The 24,745-nt window shown below is 30.6% G+C and overlaps 1 protein-coding gene across 1 annotated transcript in view; it reads right to left on the minus strand.

Moving 5' to 3' along the window:
• Positions 1 to 24,380, minus strand: part of LOC106689996 (trypsin-1) — a gene marked incomplete in the record, with an annotated part of 91,327 nt that extends 66,947 nt beyond the window's left edge. Inside the window, 2 exon segments of the mRNA XM_067053071.1 lie at positions 8,182 to 8,335; positions 24,255 to 24,380. Coding sequence (XP_066909172.1) covers positions 8,182 to 8,335; positions 24,255 to 24,311 — 211 coding nt within the window.
• Between the last annotated feature and the right edge of the window lie 365 nt (positions 24,381 to 24,745).

The raw sequence follows: 24,745 nt of genomic DNA on the forward strand, positions 1-24,745 counted from the left end.
ACATTCTTTTATAAATTTTTAATAAATATAAAATTAATTCATAGTCATAGTACCTCTATTTACTTATTATTATTATTCATTTTATTTATTCATTTTCTCCTCTCTTCCCTTTTTCAAAATAATTTGTTTCTTTTTACTATTAGAAGGCAATTATTTGTTTTATTTAAGTGTAGCAATATCATTATTTTTTTTTTATTCATATTACTTTCCTCTTTTATTAAGAAGCATTATTTTATTATTATTTTTTTCTTTGAATAAGAACATTGTATATAGTTATGGGTGTCATTTGTGTGACTATAACCCCTTATAATCAACTGTTAAAAATATATATATATATAATATAAGTTATATCAACCATGTAAGGCCCACCAGGCCGATCTGGTATAAAAATAAAATTTAAAAAAGAAATAAATAGTTTCGGCCCCCTAGAATTTTACTAGCCGATGAAATAGCTGGAAAGAAAGTAGAGGGAAAGAAATAAATCTATCAAGGCTAAAATCGAAAGGAGAGAATTACGGGGAAGGAGATCCACGAGGGGAGCAGTAGAGGACATCCGTGGACAAGCTTCAGCTAAGCCGAGGAGGAATCACCAAAGCCCACCTGAATATAGAAACCCGAAAGCCGCAACACCCATTAAACAACTGATAGTCCTTAACTGTTATTTAGAATGGTAAACGAATTATATGTTATAGTAGAATAACAATGGTAGCAGGTATTCTCAATCCAATATCATATTAATTAATATTAAGTATAATCAACATATTTTGATTCATACATTCATAAATACACCTCATTTGTAAATAATTATAAATATAATCCAGACTTGATTTTGTTGTCGGCACCCTTGATTACTGAAAAATCTGTTGGTTGAGCGTGATCTTGAAATTACCCCCTTGTCTAGCCTTGTTCAAAAATAATATTTCTTTAAAAAGTACTGGATCCCTGACCTTTCATGATTGTAGCGGTTCACATTATTATTATAACTACTAGTTCTTTATTACACCATTGTTACGGTTTTTTTGTGTTGAACAACAAATGGGCAAAAATTAGCTGTAGTTGAAACTAATGGCCCAAATCTGCGTTGAACGAACTTTTCGAAAAGTTTATTTGAAAAAAAAGCAGTTAATAAGTTTAGCGCTTATCAACCATGGCTTAGTTACAATATGTGGCGGACAATTTTTTTTTTAAAATTAACTTATTAATGCATAAAGACTTCTTGAAAAATCTAGAAAAGACTAGTTCTCGAATCCTTTACCATCCCCCTTAAAACTAAATCCGTCATTGAAAATAAATACTTCAAGTAGCAGGCTTAGGGTCAGCCTCAGTCACTTGAAGAGAATTATAAAGTCATTTTAATATTAATTTTAGTCTTAAGTAAAGCTACAATGAAAATTTTTATTATTATTATAAATAAAAATAAATGATTACTACAACTCTTTTTATTTGTATAACATTTCTTTATCAGTTTAAGTTTATTTTCAATTTATATTTAAAATTGGTTAGATGATTACTTTTTATTACTTTTAATATTTTTATTGTTTCTGTTTAATAGATTCTTATCATTATTGTAACATGTTTCTGTAACCTTGATGATACAAGTAAGCCGAATCGTCTGAATGAGTATAATAGGGGTGGGATCAAGAACAATAAACGTTTCATTAAAACTTCTTCTTCATCTTTCTCATCCTCCTTAAGTGCCTTTCAGCGTGAAGGATTCTCTAACCACTTGGTCCACACATCTCGGACTCTGGCTAGTATCCTGATCTGAGTCAGTGTTTTCCTCTTTCCAGACCTAGCCGTTGGATATGCTCCATATAGCTCCTTCTAGGTCTGCCTCGTGGTCTCCTACCAGTAGGCCTCGCCTCCATACATTTCCTTAGCACTCTATCTTTCCCCATTCTACAGACGTGTTCAATCATTGATTTCACTGAGTGGAAGTACACATTTTCCTTTACTTCATCATTGTGCACTATTCTTACATTTCCCACGTCCACTTCATCTCTGGCAACAGTCATAATCTTGCTCTTGTGGCTGTTAATACACACTCCTTTGCGAGCTAGTTCATAATAATACTTCTTTCTAAACGAATACACTATTATTCGAAACGATTAACAACTATTTTGTTGACTAAAAAAATAACGCTATTACGTTAGTTGTTGAGTTGTCTTCATTTTGTAATCGTTTTGAGTATTGATTTCAAAAGATTTGTGGTGGCATGATTAACGTCTTCAGCGCCAATGATTGACGTTTGCAAAGAGAGTGTTTTAAATGGGTTTGCCACTGTCGAAATTATTATCAACATTTTTATTTCTTTAGTATATTTCTTTTAAATCTATTTTTAATTATAATTCATTTAAAGTTTCATTATTTTACATTTGTTTTAGTGGCAAACCCATTTGAAACCTCTCGCCATATGATCAATTACAAGTAATTTAATTAGGAAGAACTTGTGTTGTTATATGAAAAACTGAACGTTATGTTAATAGTAATTATGAATGTGTTATATATGTCAAGTGTAAATATTGTTGTATTGACAAATAAATAACGTAACTAAAGAGCCATCTTTATCGTTACACATGAACACGCACTAAAGATTGATGAAAAGTTATAGTTTATTATAAAAGTAAAGTTAGAAAATAAAACTTATATTAGAATATCATATTGATTTTTAAAAAGACCAATTGTATCAAACTATTATAGAAATGAATTGAAAAATAATATATTTCGAAATAATAACATTTCTGAATTAATGTATAAAATGTTTAGTTGTCTTCATATCGGTTCTTTTTACTGACTATTAAATACGGGAACGAAAACTGATAGGATGGTGTTCTCTGACTTATTTCATTTCTTTTATGAATTATTTTTTTTTCAATAGTTTCCTTTGTAATGAACAGTTTATTAACGTTTGGAGAAAATTACAGGCACGGCCACCAGTAGCGTTAAATACTTTTACACTATTTTTTATTTTATTTTAACGGCCTTCCTGATCATTTTCTAATAATGTGGTCAACTATTCCATCCCTTAATTAGCAACATAAATTCATAATTAATTCAGGATTATAAGATTAGGTAGAAATGGTATATAATGTAATACGTCTAATCTACAATAAATCTTTAAAAATTTGCTTTCAATTCTTTGATTAAGATCTTGATATATACGAGGATGAGAGTGAAAAGTACGATTCATTTTTTTTTTGTCTTGATATTATTTAGTATTATTAAAGTTATTATAGCTTCGTGAAATAATGTTGTGCGTTCTTCATTTTTTTCTACTGTAGAAAAATGTATGTAATAAGAAGTAGAACCACGTAACTTGAGTGTCTCAAAACTTAAAAAAAAAAAGGATGAAGGGACCAGAAATAACACTCCTAGTCCACTAAAATACTGCTTCACATGTTTTTTATAATCCTTTATATTTATTCTACGGGGTTGTTGACAGACTTAAGTTTAATAACGGTGCTGGTGTGCCTCAGGGTACTTACTATCCATGGTCCTATTCTTTATATAGTTTTTACAGCTGACATCCTAACCCGCCCTAACACTTTCCTCACCACGTATGCCAAAGATAAAAGACTATTATTATCGATATTCTTAACTACTTTCATTGAATAATGACGCTTCTATTGTATCTCGAATCCTACAATCTCCCATAACCACCCTTGAAGAATTGAGTTAGAACTGGAAAATTAAAATAAATTCCAATAAATCATCTTTACCTTTCGTCGTAAGCCCACGACTACCTGCCCCACAGTATCCATTAATCATTCCCCATTTATTCCTGTCAAAAAGATGCAGAAACAGATACCTAGGAGAAAGACTCACTTGAAATTCTCATACAAGACAGGAAACTGCTTAAACTTCCAACTAATTACAAAATACTCAATTATTTGAGACTAACGGAATTGAGGTTTGGAGCTCCACTAAACCATCGAATTCCTCATGTATCTAATCCTTACAATCCAAAATCCTTAATGATCCTTAATTTGTCATAAATTAAGTCATTCATCAGGACCTCAATGCTCCAGATGCAGCTGATTTGGGCAGGACCAGATACCAATCCTTCCATGATAGACTTCCTATCTACCTAAACCTACTTTTTTCTAACCTGGCTTATCCTTCATTATATGATAATGCTTCTAAGCATCTGATAAGAAGATAGCCTCGAGATCTTCTCCTGTAGAAATGTTATTGGATCTCTGACAATGGGTAGATTCTTCGCATCTATGTATCATGCCTTCGTATAACTAACATCAAATTGACTTACTGTTTATATTTTTAATACAGTTGTAAGTATCAATAAATAAATAAAAAAAAAAAAAAAGGTTCTCTGCTTACAACTTTTAGATACCTCTATGTATGTATGTACGTATGTATCTAGACTGTATGCTTATATATGCTTCTGCTGTAATAGGTTGTTATAATTCTCATTGTTTCAAATAATTTTTATTTGAATTTAAGTGTAAAAACCTATAAATTAAAGTTATCCTTAAAAAAAAAATAAGCCATCTTTGTCAATTACTGTAACTCGTCTTTCTGCCAGAAGTTGAAATCTGCTAGTGATTCTTCGTTTTTGAGGCGAAAAACTCCCCACATTATATCTGACATCCTAGTTATTATTTAAGTCCGGTTTTAATTAAGATAAATCAATTTTAATTAAAATAAATAATTTAGCGCAATAAATCAATGAGTTATTTTAACAACCTAATAGATTTGAATTAAAAAAATAAAATAAAATAAGGTGTGAAGGGGAAAAATTTCAAACTTTGACATTTCAGGTTTAAACTCAAAAAGTTTCGTTGTAGACATAGTAATAAACTTTGAAATAAACATTGGAAAATTTAATATTTGGATTATAAGTTTTGAAACTATGAGAAGTTTCCCGTTGAGAACTCCAGTCGGGAGTTAATTTTAAAAGTCATGCCACTAGGGAGATGGCACAATCTGTAGTCAGTAACTTACGTGCACGCCTGGATTATACCTGACTCTCCTTTATCTTTGTGTTTTATTTCCGTGCTAGGAAATAAAAGTTTTCCTCTCAGGATTTGCAATGCATCCTCAGAAGTTTGCCTATTTTGGCGGATTACTATTGTTAATCCGGATAGTTTATTTGTTTTCTGTTTTCATGCATTGCAATACACGGGGAAGAGTGGGCTAGCACTGGACTTCTTGAGAGCTTTGATCTGATAAATGATTGATTTTATGTTGTATGAGGGTTCATCAGTGGTCGGTAGACCGTCCAGAAGCACACCATACTTCTAGAGCAGGGGTGGCAAACTTTTCTATATATAAGATTTACTTTTTAACTTATGAGTGTCTTCCAATCGACTTGTTGTCTAGGGGTTGTCTAAGGGGGAAGAAGGGGTGTAAAATGCATACTATTTTTATACACTATGTTCCAGTAGCACGTGCTTTCCAGCGATGTATAAGTAGATTAGTAATATATATTTTCAAAACAATGTTTTATTTTAAATCACTTATTTTGTTTTCGGGACAGGCTCATGAAAATAATAAATTTTTAATGAGGTGTAGATAGTTGACGTAGTTTAATGATTGGAGAAGTTTGTCGGGGGGGGGGGGTGCGGTCAGCAAAGAACAACATAAATATATTGATTTATCTATTTATTTTTTCAGTTTTCTAGACACTACTTGCATATCTTATATTATTCATATCTTGTTACCTACATGATATTACATTTCATCTGTTACTGTTCTATTTCTACTACCATCCAATTCCACGATTATCAATCAATTAAAATTTTTTTTATTATTCAATAATCAGTTATCAATGTTTATCATTTATGATTCAATTCAATATTTTGTATAATTCCAAATTTGTTTGTATACTATTCCTTTTCAATTTTATGTTTCTCTAAATGTTGTTATCTCTTTTGTTCTATAGCCCTGATGAAGACCTGAAATTCAGGTCGAAACGTCGGCATAAAATAAATAAATATGGTTTTGTTTATTTATGTTGTTCTTTGCTGATCGCACCCCTCTCCCCCCCCCCCCCCCCCCCCCCCCCCGACAAACTTCTCCAATAATAAATTTTTGATTGCAGCATTCCGTTTCATGCGTTACCTTAAAAATTCGATTTTTCGACACTATTTCCAGATTATTGCAAATGGAATTTAATTTTTTTATTAACTGAAACGTATAAATTGTTGTACTATTTGTTCTTAAATATGAAAACGTGGTTGGTATGGCTGATAATTTGATTTAAATGTATTCACTTTCGGATTTTTTTGGGTGGCCAGGAAAATGAATCATGCTAGAATAATATGACTTACTTTTTGCTAATCCATCAATAGCTCGCTGAGTACATATCGTACAGAATTACAGATATACGGCTTATCTACCTAAGTAAAAAACAACAAAAATAAATTATTTAAAAGGCCAAAAACACATATCCAGGGGAATTAAAAGGACATGGAGAATTAATAACTCCTTATTCATATGAAATATGTTCGAAACTATTACAAGAAAGTTAAGACTTCTACAATCACTTCAATGGTATAGGGAATTCCTTCCCAGACCTTGCGAGCGATCGACGACCGACCAAAATTGGCCTCGCGATCGACTTGTTGGCCACCCCTACTCTAGAATGTATAATCTTTATTTCAGGGGTAAAACCTGGTGGTTAAATGTAATCCCGGCCGTTAATCTGAGTAATCGTTAGTCAAAAAACAGTATTGTCTTACCAAGTACTGATAACAAGACCCGGGGTCGTCCGTAGTTCAGGTAGTTGAGGCACAGGTCTTTGAAACCTGGGAACTGAGGGGCACCGGTTCTCATCCGGCTTGGTGGGTGAATATTTATTTCTGTAGTGGTGTAATGGTCCCACGAAATGAAAACTTGACCCCTTACTATGGTGTTAGATGGTAACCTGGAAATCCCTCACCCTTCGTAGGCAGATCATAAGAAAAACAAGCGTGGAGAAGGCTGATTTGGGCGGCCAAATATCTACAAGGTCTGTTCTTTTATTTAATTTTTTTTAAATTAATTTTAATTTTGTACATACCTAATATATTTTCTTGCTCATATTCATATTTCGTTAATCAACAAAAAAAAAAAAAAAAAGAAGAAGAAGATAACAAGAACTTCATGGGTTGTGTAGACTTGTGATATTTATTCTTATACAATGCATGTGTTGACGTAGTGACGTATAGCTATATAATTATTATGATCAATATGGCATACACACAATACTCCACATGCCCTCGACCTCATATTTATTAAATTTTCATCCAAACCCTTGCATTATAACCCTTTCTTCTAAAGTTATAACCTTAGTTAGATCTTTGGTGATGAAGCACTATTTGGTGTTATACATTAGGGGTATTCATGATGTTGTGTTAAATGTTAAATGTTTTCCATGTTAAATGTTTATAACTATAAGATTGTGAGCAGCCCTATTTGAAGTCATGTTAAACGTTAAATGCATAAGAGCCCCCAGCGGATTTTCTCAGCAACTTGTTGTATAAGCCTTTATGTTTATAACCTTCCTTCCAGACCCTCATGTTATTGTTTACTTCAGTTTTGATTTAAGTAATTAATTACAACATGCCTAGAGTGAGTGAAAAGTGGAATTTGTGTGAAAGTTTAGCTTATGAAATGAAATGAAAAAATAACTTTATTCTGGGACATATGTCCCCTAAGAATAATTACATGGTTCATATAGTCAGATTTTTATCTGGCGAGCGTTTACAAATTTTCAGATAGTAGAATGAAATTACATTGTTTTTTTACTGTTTTTTTCTCAAATGTATCATTAAAATTATCCATTCTGGTTTAATAACAGGGATATGAATACCACAAACACGAAAGAACTGAGCTGTCACAACAACAAAAATGGCGGCGATCTCAACTGGTCTATTGTGTGACGTCATTCTCCATTTAACAGACCAAGTAACAGACTCTCAGCCATGGTAAATGTTATTTCGTTTTACCACGGTAAAAGAAGGCAATTTTTTCCGATTTAACATGAGTTTTTCTATTTAAGACGCTTTAACATGTTAAACCAAAGATCATGAATACCCCTATTATATATTTTTGAGGCTAAGCTACTGGAACCTTTTTGAATGCTTGGGCGACATCCGCAAACCACTAATAAATGCGAATCGGTTGATCTTAAATGTGGCAATCTGACAAAATATGATATTGTACGAAGATAGAACTTACCACAGGGTTGACACTTTGACTGGTCAATCGGCACCGGTGGCGGAGGTGCTGCTTCCCCCCCGACACCGTACTGGCTCAGTAGGGTGGCAATCCATTGGTAGATGCCTGCCTTATTTTCTTCGAATGGTGTCAGTATGGGTTTGGTACCGTCATTCTGAAACGACAATGAATATTTTATTAAAATTTCTATATAATTAAATAGGAAGGACTATTTCATACTTCACTGATTAATAATATTACAAGAGTATTCGTCACTTTTGTTTCCTTGTTCTTTATTTAAAAATTTTTTTTTAAGTTTAATTCAACTATACTACTGAATGTATTCCAAACCATAATTTTGTCATATTTAAAACACATATTTAATAAAGCAAAAATTATAAAATGAATAAATATTGCTATAGATTTACCTACGTAAGTATAATATGGTAAATGTTATGCAACAATAGTAAAATGTGGAACTCAGTGCAAAACATACAAAAAAAAAAAAAATCAATACTGTAGTTTTCATGATATTCAACGAAATAAATTCAACATTTCTAGTAGTTGGCAAAAAAGTTTGATTTATGAAAAAAATATCACAGAAACCATAAAACGTACAGATGTTTGCCAGCACTCAAATAGAAGCTAATTAAGTGTACAGTACTTTATTGCAGATTGTGAATTTTACTCATGAAATTTAGTCTGAAAAACTATAAATCAATTAATTTTAGCAAATATGATAAAAACTACTACTCCTACGCACAATAAGTTTGAGTTTAGAAAAACTTTATTGCAGAAACCATAGGACGTACAGATTTCTGTCAGCACGAAAATTAAAGCTAGTTAAATTTACTATAAGTACATAACATTTATCTTTGTAGGAGTAGCAGTTTTTATAATATATAAGAAAATAAATTTACAAACTGTTAATTTCTAGTTGTTCGTATAAAATGTTTGATTTTTGAAAAAATATATCTCTAGATCCATGAGACGCACATAAGTTTACTAGCACTCAAAATTAAGAAAATTTAACTTACTATAAAGTAGTTCAGGACACTTATCTTCGTAGGGATAGTAGTTTTTATGATATTCCCATATGAATATAAATTTGGCAAATGAAAATTTTTAAAATAAAATCAATTTATTGTAGCAAATATCATGAAAACTTATATAAAGTAGCGTAAATTTGCTAAATTATGATCCCTAATAATGGTATTTACATTTATATAGTTCCCGAAGTATTGCTTTTTAAAAAGCAACATTTCATAAAAAATTTATTGAAAAATCAGTAGTTAGAGAATTTACTTTGAGAAATCTATATCTCAAAAACCATTTGATGTACAGATGTCTATCAGCACTCAAATTAAAGCTAGTTTAATGTACTATTTTATTTATTTAGTTTTATTTGTTATTTTATTTACTAACTATCCTTTTTTTAAGTACATTTTTTGTGAAATGTCGGTTTTTAAAAAGCTATATCTCTATTAGCTAATGGTATCATAGCTAATGATACACTATTAGGTTTTCTGATGGTGGTTGTTTTAAAGATAGGGAGTTTCAAAAGAAAAATTAATTAATTTATAATTTTAAACATTTTCTTGAGACTGGTTAATTTTGTTAAAATAAATAATTTAATTATTTTCTATCCATTTTAGTCTCAACACATTTTAGTTTTCTTAAAAGTCCGACGTTTCGGCCGATCCGGCCACCCTCAGGGACAATCTACTTAATACAATTTTGGGACTAAATGATTTAAAAACTCAACTTCATGCAGGCTATTCTGACCAGATCAAGACAACAATTTCTAATTAGTCAATATTCACATTAAGGTTACAAGCATTGATGTGATAAAATTTTTAACAAATAATGACTGATAAATGAATTTTAATTTTAGTTTTAATGTGAATATTGACTAATTAGAAATTGTTGTTTTGACCTGGGCAGAATAGCCTCCATGAAGTTGAGTTTTTAAATCATTTAGTTCCAAAATTGTATTAAGTAGATTGTCCCTGAAGATGGCCGGATTGGCCGAAACGTCGAACTTTTAAGAAAAATAAAATGTGTTGAGACTAAAATGGATAGAAATTAAATTATTTATTTTAGAAAAATTTTTTTTTTTTTTTTACGTTTGGAAAGATCCGCCATTTCCTATTCCACCTACTTATACTTGGCAGACTCATCAGTTTTTGACTAGTAATCATACATAGTTTTCATTAAAGTAACCAAAAATTGGGGTGCAGTAACCGACTTTTTTACCACTAGGCTCTTGGGGTATAATAATACCATACTAAGCCCACCTATGTGCACTTTAAAGCATCTATTTTAGATTGTGACAGCTACAAAAACTCAGGAATTGAATGAACGAACTGTAATTATATTTTACCAGAAATCTTCTTGTTTCATTTTAGGAAATACTTCTAGGTCTCTGCATTTTATTTAACCTGAAAACAAGTCTTGTTTTTAGCGTATAATGTTTAATAACCAGCTTTAGAGTTGGATCGAGGTCCTATCACAAGATTTGAACGACTTTTGTGGAATTGAAGACGTCTATAAATATATAAGTACTTTTATGTAGAAATAAAAATTTAGTAATAACTGCCTTTATTTTTTTCTCCTCTTGGGCTCTTATACTATAAAATTAGTATTATTTGTATGTCTTTTCCATGATTCGGAATTTATGAGTTTTGGTCGAATTTGAAGGTAGGGAAAAAAATATGCAATTGCACGAAAATCCGGTATAAATGTTTAGCATATATTGTAATATTACACATTTCCCAATGTAAAATTAGTGTAATTTTTTTTTCGTAATTGATTTAGCTATTTAAATGTCCGATCTAGTTTTGTAGAGAAAGTAACCTATTTCACGAATCAGCTCCAGTCTACAATTGGTTCGTCAGAGATAGGTGAAAGGTTTTAACCTGTCGGTTCTAAATTACTTTTCAATAGAGACAATAATGGCAGTTCTAGACGTCATGCCCGGAGGGGAGGAGTCGAAATAGAAGCTTCTGGAAGTGGTTTCTTCCAATTTGTCTCTACGTGATGAGAGAAATGAAAATGGCGTTGCGAAATTGATTTTGTTTTCGGTTTGCTTCGGACATGTCTGACTCGGTTGGGAGGAATGAGGAGCTAGCTTTGCTTCACTATAACAGACAGCAACTAGACATATCAATGTCAAAGTCTTCTCTACCGCATGTTAATACATATCCTCTATTGTCTGGGGGTAGAAGAATAATAATAACGAGTTTTTCAGATCTTAATTAAAATGTTTTAAGATTTAAAAAAAACAGTTGTCTAGTATAACTCAAATTATAGCTAGATGAATGTACTATAAACTATAAACTACTTTTTTTTAAAAATATTTATTTATTGCTATTTATAACTGTACATTATAATAGATTTAGTAAATCTGATCTAAGTTAAATTGGAGTGTTATAGGCGTGTAGTGAAACTACCCATTGGTAGCACTCTAATGTCATTTTACATTAGCTGGTCTCGTGGCCATCTTCTTTTCAGGCGCCTCGGAGGATTGCCAGGAATGGAAGAGGATGCAAGATTACAAACTAAGGGGTTTGAGTGGTTAGAGAATTTATAATGGAAGGAGTGATATCTGGTTCGGGCTAGATCGGTTACATATGGAACATTAACTTTATGGATCATTTTATTCATGACAAAGTAAGGAGCATTGAGGATTTTAGCAAGAATTTTGGAGTGTAAGGATTGAATACGAGAGGAATTCGAAGGTTTAGTGGAGCCCCAAAGCGCAACTCCATATGTCCAGATTGGCCTTATTACAGTCATATAGATCAGTCTTTTGTAACGTGTTGGAAGTTTAGACCGTTTGTCTAGTAAGTGCTGTAATGATCGAAATCGACGTGCAGTTTCCTGTCTTTTCAGTCTGGTGTGAGGATTACAGGTTAATCGTTTGTCCAAATGTAGTCTAAAGTAGCGGATCTGTTCGACAGGAGTAAGAGTAACATCGGGCTGTACCAACAGCCCAGTAAACTGTAGGGCAGTCAGGAGGTTTACGACGAAGGGTAAAGGTGATTTGATGGGATTTGTTGGAATTTATCTTAATCCTCCAAGTACGACACCAATCTTCGAGGGCTGTGATATAGGATTGGAGATTTTGGGATACAATTAATGGGTTATTATTAACAGCTGTGTCATCAGCATAAGTGGTGAGGATAGTGTTAGGAGTGGTTGGAATGTCAGTTGTATAGACGGTGTAGAGGATGGGACCAAGGATACTACCTTGAGGAACACCATCGGACTGAGAATAGAGGGATGAATAGGAACCATTGTGGTTTACTTGGAAAAATCTATCAATGAGAAAGAAACGAATGATGAGAAAGTATGTAGGAGTACTATAAATTAGTTTCTGCCTTTGTATCAATAAATAATGTTTATCTAATTTCAGTCTCAAATTATTAATTTAATGTACTTCAATAATATTTTTACGCAATAAAAAAGAAATAATATTTATGTGGATCAAAGCTCCCGTGGGAATTACGAGAAATGATGACGTAGATCGCCTAACTAAAACATCTGTTAATCTACCTCATGTTACAGATATAAAACTGCCATATACGGATTTTTTTTACGACGATTTAGGAAAATATGTCTTAGAAAGGTAGATTTTATCAGTGGAATGTGCCGCGAAGTCTGACCAAGCCCTCGTTTTTCGAATTGAATCTTTCGAAGGATATAGTAAAAGATTTCTGGACTTAGAACTAACCACGGATTATGTAAAGAAAACATTCAACGAATTGGAGTAAAAAATTCTGCGAAATATGATAAATATAATTTAAAAAATCTTTACAACATATCAATTTAGAATTTCATGCTAATCAAAATCAATGGAAAACATTTCTAAATCCATATAGCAATGAATATATATATATAAGAAATTTTTAACATCTAACAATCCTTAAGAAATAAGAAATGTCACGCAGTACCTATATTCAATGAATGATTATATTATATTATATATGATTATATGATTTTATTTTGATTATATTTTAGTTTGGAAAAAATAAATAATGTGATGCAGATAGATAAATTTAAAACGGAAATTCCTAATACAATTAAAGATATATATAAAAAAAGTTTTAAAACAATTTTTATTTTTTAAATTAATAATCTTCTATTGGAAGAGTTAATAGATTTAATGTGAATTTGGTGAATGGCACAAATCTTCCTTGTTTAAGTGTAATAATTTATTTCATATACATCAACAACAACTTTTTGGGAATATCTCCCATCTTCAGGTTGCTATAAAACCAAAAAAAAATAATTATAAAAAAATATTTTTATATAAAATAATTGTTGTTGAAAAATTGTTAATTTTAGTTATATTGTTCATCTTTCTGTTAATAGAGGTAGGAGATAATTGTTTATAGTCTATATGGTTGTTATCATATATGAAAGATAACCTTCAGGAAGGTAATTATTCTCCTGCATAACTGTTGATAATATAAAAAGTTTTTTTTTTATTTATTTATTAAATGACAACAATATGATTCAATATTAGGACTAATAACAAAGTAAGGAGATAATTATACTTTCTATTTTAAATATTTGTTATCAGGTAAATAGTTTATGAATAGTTATGAGGTATATATGATATATTAGAAATGTTGTGAGCACATGTTAGTTATAAGTTTTGTTGAATTTGGTTTTATAGCAACCTGAAGATGGGAGATATTCCCGAAAAGTTGTTGTTGATGTATATGAAATAAATTATTACACTTAAACAAGGAAGATTTGTGTCATTCACTAAATTCATATTAAATTTTTATTTCTTTATATGTCCGACGTTTCATACAATTTCAGAGCCACATCATTAAAAAAACAACTTTATGCAAGCTATTCGGCCCAGGTCATTAATTTCAGTCCACTAATTACGTTATGAGACATTAAAACATTAGGGAATCATATAATTTTGTTAATAAGCAATTCTTAGATTATGTATAATTACCTAATTTATCAATTCTCGACAACACAGTCAACCTTCTTTGTTAAAATTTATCACAACAATATTTGCAACCTTACGTACTCTCAGGTCAGGTATTTAATTTATTTGTTACAACTATATTTTGGTTAAATTTCCTCTTTTATTTATTATTATAACTCATATCAAGGTTAATTATAATTATCAACATTAATTGTGTCCCATATTTTTCATAAATTAATTTTACTTAAAATCTCTACATAGTGTTGATTCAGATTTCTTGGGTCTGTTTTTAAATTCACTGTATTATTAATGTTTTCTGATATATAAATGGACTCAGGTATTTTTATTTTTGAAGTATTATTTTCTTTATGTAAAATTATAGTATTTTATGCTGGTTTTCGGTTGGATGCTGTACTAGTACTGTTTCATTTTTCAGTGCATTATTTATGAAATGTTGCTTTTTAAACATCTATATCTCGAGAACCATTGAACGTAAATAGCTCTATTAGGGCACATATTTTAGCAAATTAAATCTACTTTAAATGCTGTTTTATTAGATTTTCTAGTGTTGATGGTGTTGATTTTAAAACTCTAGAGAATGAAAAATTAATTTTTTAAAATTCTTTGAAACAGCCACTATTTTTTATACCCCCTACTTAGTAGCCTCATCAATTTAGCCTAGTAATTATACTTGGTTTTCATTTTATGTATCATTTTTTGTCTCTTTTTCCATTATAATTATCCCTCTTCTCCTAAATTCAATATGTTAGAAAACAGATGAATAAGTTTGCGATAAACATGAAAACGCCATGTTGTAGTTGGTTTGTTTTTTGGTTTTTAAAGACTTTATTTACTTGAAAAAGGTTAGGAAGAGTTGGTTATTTTGTATATTACCAATATATTATTGTAGGAATGAGAAGTTTGAGATTTATACTGTAGGCTGCTAAGAAATAAAATCCAGTCAGGTATTATTATTTTTTTTTATTTACTTATTGATATTTACAACTGTATACAAAATACAACAAGTAAATTTGATCATAATGACATAATAATAATGATATGATACAGCATGTAGAGGAACTACCCAGTAGTAGAACTTTAAAAATATTTTACAATCTAAGGTCACGAGGCCATCTTCTTTTCAGGCGCCTCGGAGGATTGCCAGGGATGGAAGAGGAAGCAAGGTTAGAAACTAGTGGGTTTGGGTGGTTAGGGAGTTTATAATGGAAGGAATGATATCGGGTTTGGGCTAGATCGGTTACATAAGAAACATTTAGGTCTTCATGGATGGTTTTATTAGTAACAAAATAAGGAGCATTGAGGATTTTACGAAGGATTTTGGATTGTAAGGATTGGATACAAGAGGAATTCGAACTGGAATTAATTGAAAGATAATTTAATACTCAACAAAAATGATCTAAATTGGACAAGTAGTAAAGATACAACGTATCAAACTTTAATTTTAAAATATAGTAGACATATTTAAAAAATATTGAAATATTTGCTTAAAACGTGAAGTACAGATTTAAGATACTCCCGCTCTCCGTGGTAGCATTAATTGTCTCATCTTTGAAATAGACACTAAAAAAGTATGATGGTCGATGTAAGACTTGTTACAATCACACAAGTGGAGATCATAACACAAAAAAGGAAATCCCCACTAAGGCCCCAGGGAACTACGGTCCTAAATCACTTTTGAAATATTAGCTTAAAACGGGAAAAGGAGCCTTAAAATAATTTAATCGAGCAATATTTAAATGCACCTGAAATAAGAAAACGGTGTGTTTAAAAGTATTATTTGATTGGAATCGGTTCGCTTTTTGTTAGGTTTTTTATATAATTCGAAAATTACACATCTTCTGGTTCTTCTGAAAGTTTTTAAAGGTGTAATAACAAAAAAAGTTCTTAAACTAACAAATAATAGCAAAGATACAAATAACGTTTTTTTTGTGTTGAACTCAAGATAAGGAAAGTCCTGTGAATTGATCCACTGAATACTTTTAAACATTTAAGACCCGAACAAAACATTTTCTCGAACTTTTTTTATAAAATTTAAGTCACTATCACCTAGTTAATTAGAATTAGAAAATATCCTTAACGAAAAAAAAATTTATCAATTAAGTAGAGGAAAAACTTATTATTGTAGGATTCCAAAACTAAAAGACTCACAAACACCAGGAAATAACAAACTAATATCCTTGAATCTATTCATTAATTGTGGAAAAATTATCAGAGGTTCTAATATCATAGTTCATAGTGTAAAATACTGAGAAAATATTCCTATTGTGAGTATATGTTAGCAATGACCCGGCACGAAAAATATAATATGTACATATATTTTTGGTACATGGAATAGGTATCTACCAAATGCCATCCAAATTAATACATATTAACTAAAGAAATCTGTGAAAGTATATAATATTGGCTTTATTTACTCATATTATCGTTATGCTAGAAAAAAATAAGTTTTCTTGAAGCAAAAACTGTAAGTTATATTATGAATGATATTATTACGTAAAGCAATTCAATATAACATTTTCTAGAAATATATATTTTAATGAATTGTTTTCAGAATGAAACACGCGCTGCTTATAGTTTGAATACGTTTATAAAAAAAAAAAAAAAAATCCAATCTCCAAACTGTTCAGAACAGCTCAAACTGAAATTGTATTTCCAACCGTATATACGTTTTATTATTTTCCACTATATTCCTTTTTATTTTTAACGAATGTTTTTGGATTCTTCTAGTGAGAATTATTTCTTTTAATGAAAATTCATATTTAAAGGATATAAAGAACGCTCAAAACAAATCTGACTTGCTCCCCCCCCCCAAAAAAAAAATAATTAAAAAATAGAAGTTTTTATTGGGTTATGCAGTGCTTCATATCTTGGAACTTATATAATATGAAAGGCAATTTTTTTTTTTTTTTTTTATTATTTTACAAGAAATAGCAAATAGATTAGTTAATAACAACCCTTCCATACAGAAAACGCGTTGAAAAATAAACAAAAATACCTAAATTATTTTTTTTATTGGAACATTGATCGGATGCAGTAAAAAAAAAAACTCAATTAGTGAACATTTAGCCCCATTTTTCAGGGTTTCATCAGGTTTAAAAATGATAAGTAGACTTAAAATAATGTAATGAAAGTAAGAGAATAAGATAACATGAAATAAATGTAAACTAAGTTATGACTAAATAAATAATTATAAAAATGAGTAAATTAAAGAAAATAAAAATCAGATGTAGAGTGAAAAGTATAAATAAACAAGAATTAAAAAAAAAAAATTGAAAATAAATGAAAACGGAAATAATAAAAAATAAATCAAATAATATACTATACATAAAAGACAGAGAAATGAGGGAAATAAGAATAAAAATAATATACCTAAAATATCATATTTAGCCACATCTTAGTTTACTTTTATTCATATTATCTATTCTCTTACTTAGTGATATTATTTTAGTTGTTTGTATCTTTTTGAGTTCTGATGAAGCTATGCGAAACGTTGGTCCACAATGAATATTTTAATTGCTTCTTTTTTTTTTTTTTTTTACCGCACTCGGACCATAGTCCTTTTATTTCTTTTTCTTTTTTTTTTTTAAATATTTCTTTTTCTTGGTTAATAGTGATATTGGCTAGAACACTCAGACACGTTTCAAATATTATTTTACTTAGTATCACAAAATAAAAAAAAATAAAAATTGAAATTGATACCACCGACGTACATTGCCTCCCCTTGTTAGATTAGAAAAACGGAATCTAATGTTTTGTTTATTAGCTGTCGAAAATGTAAAGGAAGCTTTGGCCCAGATGAGACAATGTCTGCTTTCGTTTTGAAGAAGTGAAAGCACCCGACACAATTGGCTATCGATCAAATGCTGTCACTAACCGAAACGTAGACCACCACTTGTGATTTCTCGTTTGTTCCGTTGATAGGATGAGAAATTTATTATTACTTTGTAGTTATGTAGATTTAGGAAGATAAAATTTTTATAAGACGATTCGTATCCACGTGCAATATGGATAGCTTTACATTAAGATGATTCCTTTTACTTAATTAAAATTAACAAGAGATTTTGTAATCCATTCTTATATAAAAACGTTATATTTACGCTTTAAAACATCAATTATTATTGTTAATTTTTTTTTCTTTATGTACTCTTTGTTAAACCAGGGCCGTCTTTAACCTAGTGAGAGCAGGTTGACATAAGCACTCAAAGATATAGGGTCTCTATAAATTAAAAATCTATAAATTACAAAATTTATTTAATGAACTACATTTTTTAAATCTTTTTGTTATAGACATAACCTAAACAAAAACGGGCACCGGGGCTCAGGAGTTAGGCGCAAGTCTATCTTTCTGAGATTTGCAGGCCGGTTCGGATCCGGCCTTGGGGCGTTGACTTTATCATTAAGTGGCCGTCCTACAAAATAAAAAACGCAACCCTCAACCATGGTTAGGGATGGGTTGGTCACCTATAGATAACTAGGCAAACATCACCTTCGACGTGGATTGCTTTAAAAAAAAAATATTAATTTTACTTTGGATCAATAGAGTTTTGCAATAATATGCCGGATGATATATATTAAAAACAACCTATTAAAATGTAAATATATGTATATTTTGTTGCCTCATTCCAAAAAAAAGGTAAATAAGATTTTATTAAATAATAATCTAATTTTTGTTTATAAAAATATCTTAATATCAATAAGCATTTACAAAATTAGGCATGTTAATTTAATTATACTAAAAATTGGGCAACTAAATCATTTAACTTTAAAGATAGAAAAGTATAGTTAAAACCTAGTTTACCTATTCAGTAGTTAAAATACCTATTAATTAGTCGTTTTCATACGAAAGGCATTTAATAAAATAACTTTATGAAATCTAAACATTTAACCACTGACCCGACCGACGCATGTTGTCATATAAAATCCACTTTTTAACACACGTGATTATCCTTTCAAGAGAAGAGTAATTTTTTCGCCTAGTAAAACGCTTAGCTCATAACGCTTCAGCGGCTGCCGATCAGTGAGTTCATGGGGTACCCATAGATCTCTATTTTTACTTTACCAACGGTCTTGAAGTATCGATAAACTGCTAAAACACTTTTTTAAAAGTTATTTTGTACTTTAACTGTTTAGTAAATGTTTTCTACCACCGCAAGCCTAAGTTCATCGACGTAAAATGCTGGTAGAGAGAGGTCTTCCTCTGGGTTAGTTATCCAAATCTGTTTCACCAGCTGAACATTCTTCAAACCAATGGCGAATGGTCCGTTAATTAGGGATATTCATGATATTATGTTAAATGTAAAATGTTTTACCATGTTAAATGTTATAAGTATGTGAGCAGTCCTATTTAAAGTCATGTTAAATCATAAATGCATAAGAGCTCCTAGCGGATTTTCTGAGCAACTTGTTTAATAACCTTTCCTTCCAAAACTTCATGTTATTGTTAACTTCTAAGTTTTGATTACAGTACTTCATTACAACATGGCAAAAATAAGTGAATGATTATATTTTTTAAAAGTCCAAAACATAAGACAAAAAAAAAATCCCAAAAAAACAAAACACAAACGACGATAAGTAACCTAACACGACAACAAATAAAATGATGACAAGCTCAGCTGGTCTATTTCGTGATGTCATTCTTCATTTAACAGACCTAGTAACAGACTCTCAACCATGTTACATGTCATATCGTTTTAACATGGCAAAAGAAGGAAATATTTCACCATTTAATATAAGTTTTTCCATTTAACACGCTTTAACATGTAAAACTAAACATCATGAATACCCTTATTACAACACCCTTCCCCAAAAGCCATGGTAATTGTTCTTGCAGTTTGGGTTGCCAGGGCCCTGTTTCATAATTAAGTACAAACTAATACTATTAGTCTTGTCGATTTAACTTTTAAATACAATTACATTGACTTGTACAAAATTAACTTGTACTTTAGTACTTTTTTAACTCCTGTCATATCACTACTAGCTATTATGAATATTAGCTATTAAGTATTAGTGCGAATATCACACTAATTTATATACTGTACTATGAACTAATACTATTATTATTATTATTAGCTTTAATTTTAAAACAGGGCCCAGGTGTCTACGTTTTAACTTATAAAAAACAATTACTCGAAAAAACATATTTCCATAGTCAGATTTAATCGCATACTAAAGAATGTGCAATCAATTGGAATGATTATAAATATTATCAAGACAGAGAGAATTTATAACGGCTCATTATACCCTGTAGAAATAAAGGTAGTAAACAAGAAATATCCATTAATTCCATTTCTGAAAACGTATATTTCATATGAAAATAAATACAAAAATCTCGGGAGCACATATATAGGTCTATCGGATTTCCCCATTTTTATAAAGATTGTTCAGTGTTACAGGACGTTATTTCATCTAAGGTGTATGATGTACTTTTTTAGAACCTCAATATTTCTGATTTTTTTGTTTTTAAATTGAAAATTACATACGAATTAGCAGTGATTCGGGTAGAACGTGATTTAAAACCTTGCATGTAAAATAATAAACAGAAAAACAAAAAATTATTGCTTCTAGAGCATGAATAATTTATTACTTTTCAAATCGATAACAATAGCACGAGGACTTTGCATTGTACTCATTAAACATCGTCTTAGAACAATTCTGTCACCTGAATAGCAAATTCAAGAAACTGAAAGAATATCCGAAGCAAACTATGATTAAGGCACAACTGCCTATCCTATTATTAACATTGTTTTCTTATTGATCAGCTGATCTTGTTATTATATTATTCAATGTTTGAAAGTAATCTAAAACAATATTATTGTGTTATATAACATCAAAATAATATGATAATAACACCACATGTTCTTTAATGTGAGTACGATATTGGAACCATTAGGAGAGACTGATTTATCGAACTACGGTAAAAGATTATTTAGGTGTGAAACAAATTCCATATACGTTTTAGAAGTTCAAGAAACGCTTAAATACGAAATTTCTAAAAAATCGGAAAATAAAATGAGATATAAAATGAAATATTTTATATTATTTGAAACTAATGTTTCGATCTTATATGAGCATCAAATGTATTCAAATAAGGTAAACGAGCAAACATTCAGCTTACGGTAGAATTGACATAGAAATTACATAAAATGCAGAGGGGTTATGAACAATAGTCTCTGGAAGAAAACAATTTTTTTCCAAATATATGGAGTTGAAATATTTCTAATTTTTAAACATGTCCTAGTAAAAACATTTTTTTACTATGCATTTAAAAAAAATAAATTCAAGATTTGTAAGTCTGTATTACTCATATAACCCTATTGTTTAAATAAAAAAATAAATATTTACATAAATAATTTTTAATTCTTTTTTTTTCCAATATTCAATTTAAATTTTTTACCATATATGAGTTTTATTGTAATTTAACATTAAGAGAAAAAATATTTTTAATAATCTTGAAGTTAATGTTATTTTGCTGATTTTTATTGTAAGAATCATCCAAAAAGGATACTATTTACATAAAATATTTTTTAGTAACAATAATTTAATTAATAAATAATATTTAAAATTTTTTAACAGCATAGCGAACAATAATTTAAAATTACTGCACGTTAAGTTTGTATAAATTTTTACTGGTTCATTTACCTTGTTCTAAGTAAATGGGCACACGTGGTTCTGAAACCAAATCAATATTTTTCGAAGAAATGATTGGAATAATTTTTTTTTCATTAACAATTAAATTTAGAGATTTGATCAAAATTTAAAATATATAAATCTTGCGTTCCCTATTACTAAATTTACACATTCCTCTTGTTTAATACAGAAATTCCCTGGTGTCATTGTGGGTACAATGTGGGGGGAAATCATCCCACTTAAGTACTCGTATAATTTGCTGGTAAGCTGATATGAATGTTGTGCACAGTATTTAAAGTAAATTTGAAATAAATAATGTATTGTAAAAGAACCAAATCACCTCCTTGCACAACCGTTGGTCTAGTAACAGTACTCCTTTACAAAGTACTGAACCCCTGACCCTTCATGGCTTGTACCGGTACAGATTTAATTTAAGTTAATTTAATGATAAAAGAAAGGGAAATAAAACACCAATCCTTGTATGAGTTATACAAAAAAAAAATTATGGAGTTTAGCCAAAAGGGTGTACAATACGGTTTTATTGGACTAGTATTTAAATTAATTTTGACTGTTGATTTGAATTTGATATTATAGCATAGTAAAATTTATTACGGATTGATATGGACTACTGAGGTTTCTATATTATATATTTATCTTCTAGTTCTCTTCTCTTTTCTCATTTTGCTTCTTCTCTTCGCCTGGATGCGGTGTAGATTATTCACCTATCTTGTATTTATCTGACCTGAGAGACTTTGTTCACTCTGAATCTATTCAGACTAATTGGGGTTCAGAAGCAGAAAATAATCTGGGTTTGCCAATAGATTGCAGGATTAAGGTATTTAATTTTAACTGGAAGTTCTTTTGTTTCTTTCTTAAACTCCCCATATTATAGTATTTTCATAACACAAATTGTAACAAACAACCTGAACTCTGTCAGTATATATAAGCTATTAATAGTGTTGATAGGAGAGTAAGCATACTGCAAAGTAAAGCAAAGTGTGAACAAATAAACTATCGATGACCAACACGTAAGGCAAGAGTTTGCTCAGTGAAAGCTAGATCATTTTTAGTGTAACATGATCTTGACCTAACTGCGACCAATTTCTTTCTTTTTTTTTGTAGGCCCGTTAACGACTAATTACGTTGCTAAGTGTTTCTGATCTCATCATTGACATTCATTCTATAAGTGAGTTGTTATGCCTATTTAATTTGCCATGATGTACATTCTAGAGAATTTGTATGCATTAGTTATCAGTTTTTAAGTTAGTATTTTTTTGCTCTTACCCCTCTAGAACAGATCCACTACCTTGGGCTACATTTGGGCCAACGACTTTTTTTTTTTTTTTTTATATTTATTTATTGGTATTTACAACTGTACATTATAGTACATTTAGTAAATCTGATCTAAGTTAAATTGGAGTGTTACAGGCGTGTAGAGAAACTACCCACTGGTAGCACTCTAATAACTAACGACTAACGACTAACCTGGAATCCTCATACACGACAGGAAATTGCACCTCGAGTCTGACTGTTACAGCACTTACTAGACAAACGGTCTAAACTTCTAAAAAATTCATAACAAAAGACTGATTCACATCACAATTATAAACCCTATCTAGACATACAGAGTTGAGCTTTGGGGCTCTACTAAACCTTCGAGTTCATCTCATATCCAAAGTCCTTCGTAAAATTCTCAATGCTCCTTACTTTGCCACCTTAATACTCCCTATGTAACCGATCTAGCCCGAACCATATCATTCCTTCCATTATAAACTTCCTCACCACCCAAACCCCCTAGTTTCTAACCTTACATCCTCTTCCATTCCTGACAATCCTCCGAGGAGCCTCAAGAAGATGACCTCGAGAACTTCTAGTGTAGAAATATGATTAGAGTGCATATCACTGTATCACTCCATTTTGATCTTCCATTAAATTTACATCGTGCATTTTTATATAAATATCAATAAATAAATTTTTAAAAAGTTGATATTTAGCTTTGTGTTAGTAACTTATATACTTTATTAATAAGCGACAATGTTCTTTTTTGGACTGTTCAAAGCATTATATGAGTATTTTTATTAATTCCAAACAGAGTGAAGTCCGAACTAGTTTAAGTTCACACATTAATGTATTACTTAAACCATTATTCTACTGTATACACCTTGTATAATTGTATGTTTTTTTAAGAAATAAAAGTAATTATAATTTTACAATAATAAAGTGCTTTGGTGATTCCCATTACAAGCTAACAGTAGTTGGTCTTGGATAATTTAAAAAATAATCATAATTAAGAACACCGACAAGACAAGACTGGGGACTTTCAAGGAACTTACAACTAAAATCTAAAGTTTACTTTTATTATTAGCTAAACTTTTCAAACTCCTCTCAGTGAAGAAGAAGCAAACCACAATCTTGAAAGAGAAAGTAAATTCAATAAGATTGGTTAAACTGACCCACGGAAGAATACAAGCTTCCATACAACAAATGGACATACCTGAGCAGTGCAGAGTCCAGAGAAGACCAGGATGAGGAAGAATCCGAAGGACAGCATGGCGACGACGGATGTAGGACCGCTCCTGCTTTATATAGACTCTGACCGCGGGAGAAATCAGGGTCAGGGAGATACGGAGGGGGACCGACGACACATTGGCCACTGGAGTCCGTGGTTTGAGGAGTTCGCGACACCTGGAAGGGCCGATGGGTGGGATTGAGAAGAGTCTAATTGGGATAGCTTTCCCGAGCGCTGCCTCAGTTTCCGATGAAGGTAACCCAGGCCATTCGGTGGAAACTCCTAGTATTAAACTAAACAAGTGATTCTACTCCATTTTCATTTCACTATTACAATTTCAACAAAGTTATAAGAAATGAATAACAGTTAATAAAATTAAATTAACAGTGGTTTCTACAATTGATGATATGACTGTGAAGTGCCACCTTATAAACTGGTTTTTACATGATGTTAACTTCACTACCGGTTCATCAACT

Source organism: Halyomorpha halys, unplaced genomic scaffold, assembly GCF_000696795.3.
Source record: "Halyomorpha halys isolate HHAL.00 unplaced genomic scaffold, Hhal_1.1 Scaffold1541.1, whole genome shotgun sequence".
NCBI lineage: Eukaryota > Metazoa > Arthropoda > Insecta > Hemiptera > Pentatomidae > Halyomorpha > Halyomorpha halys.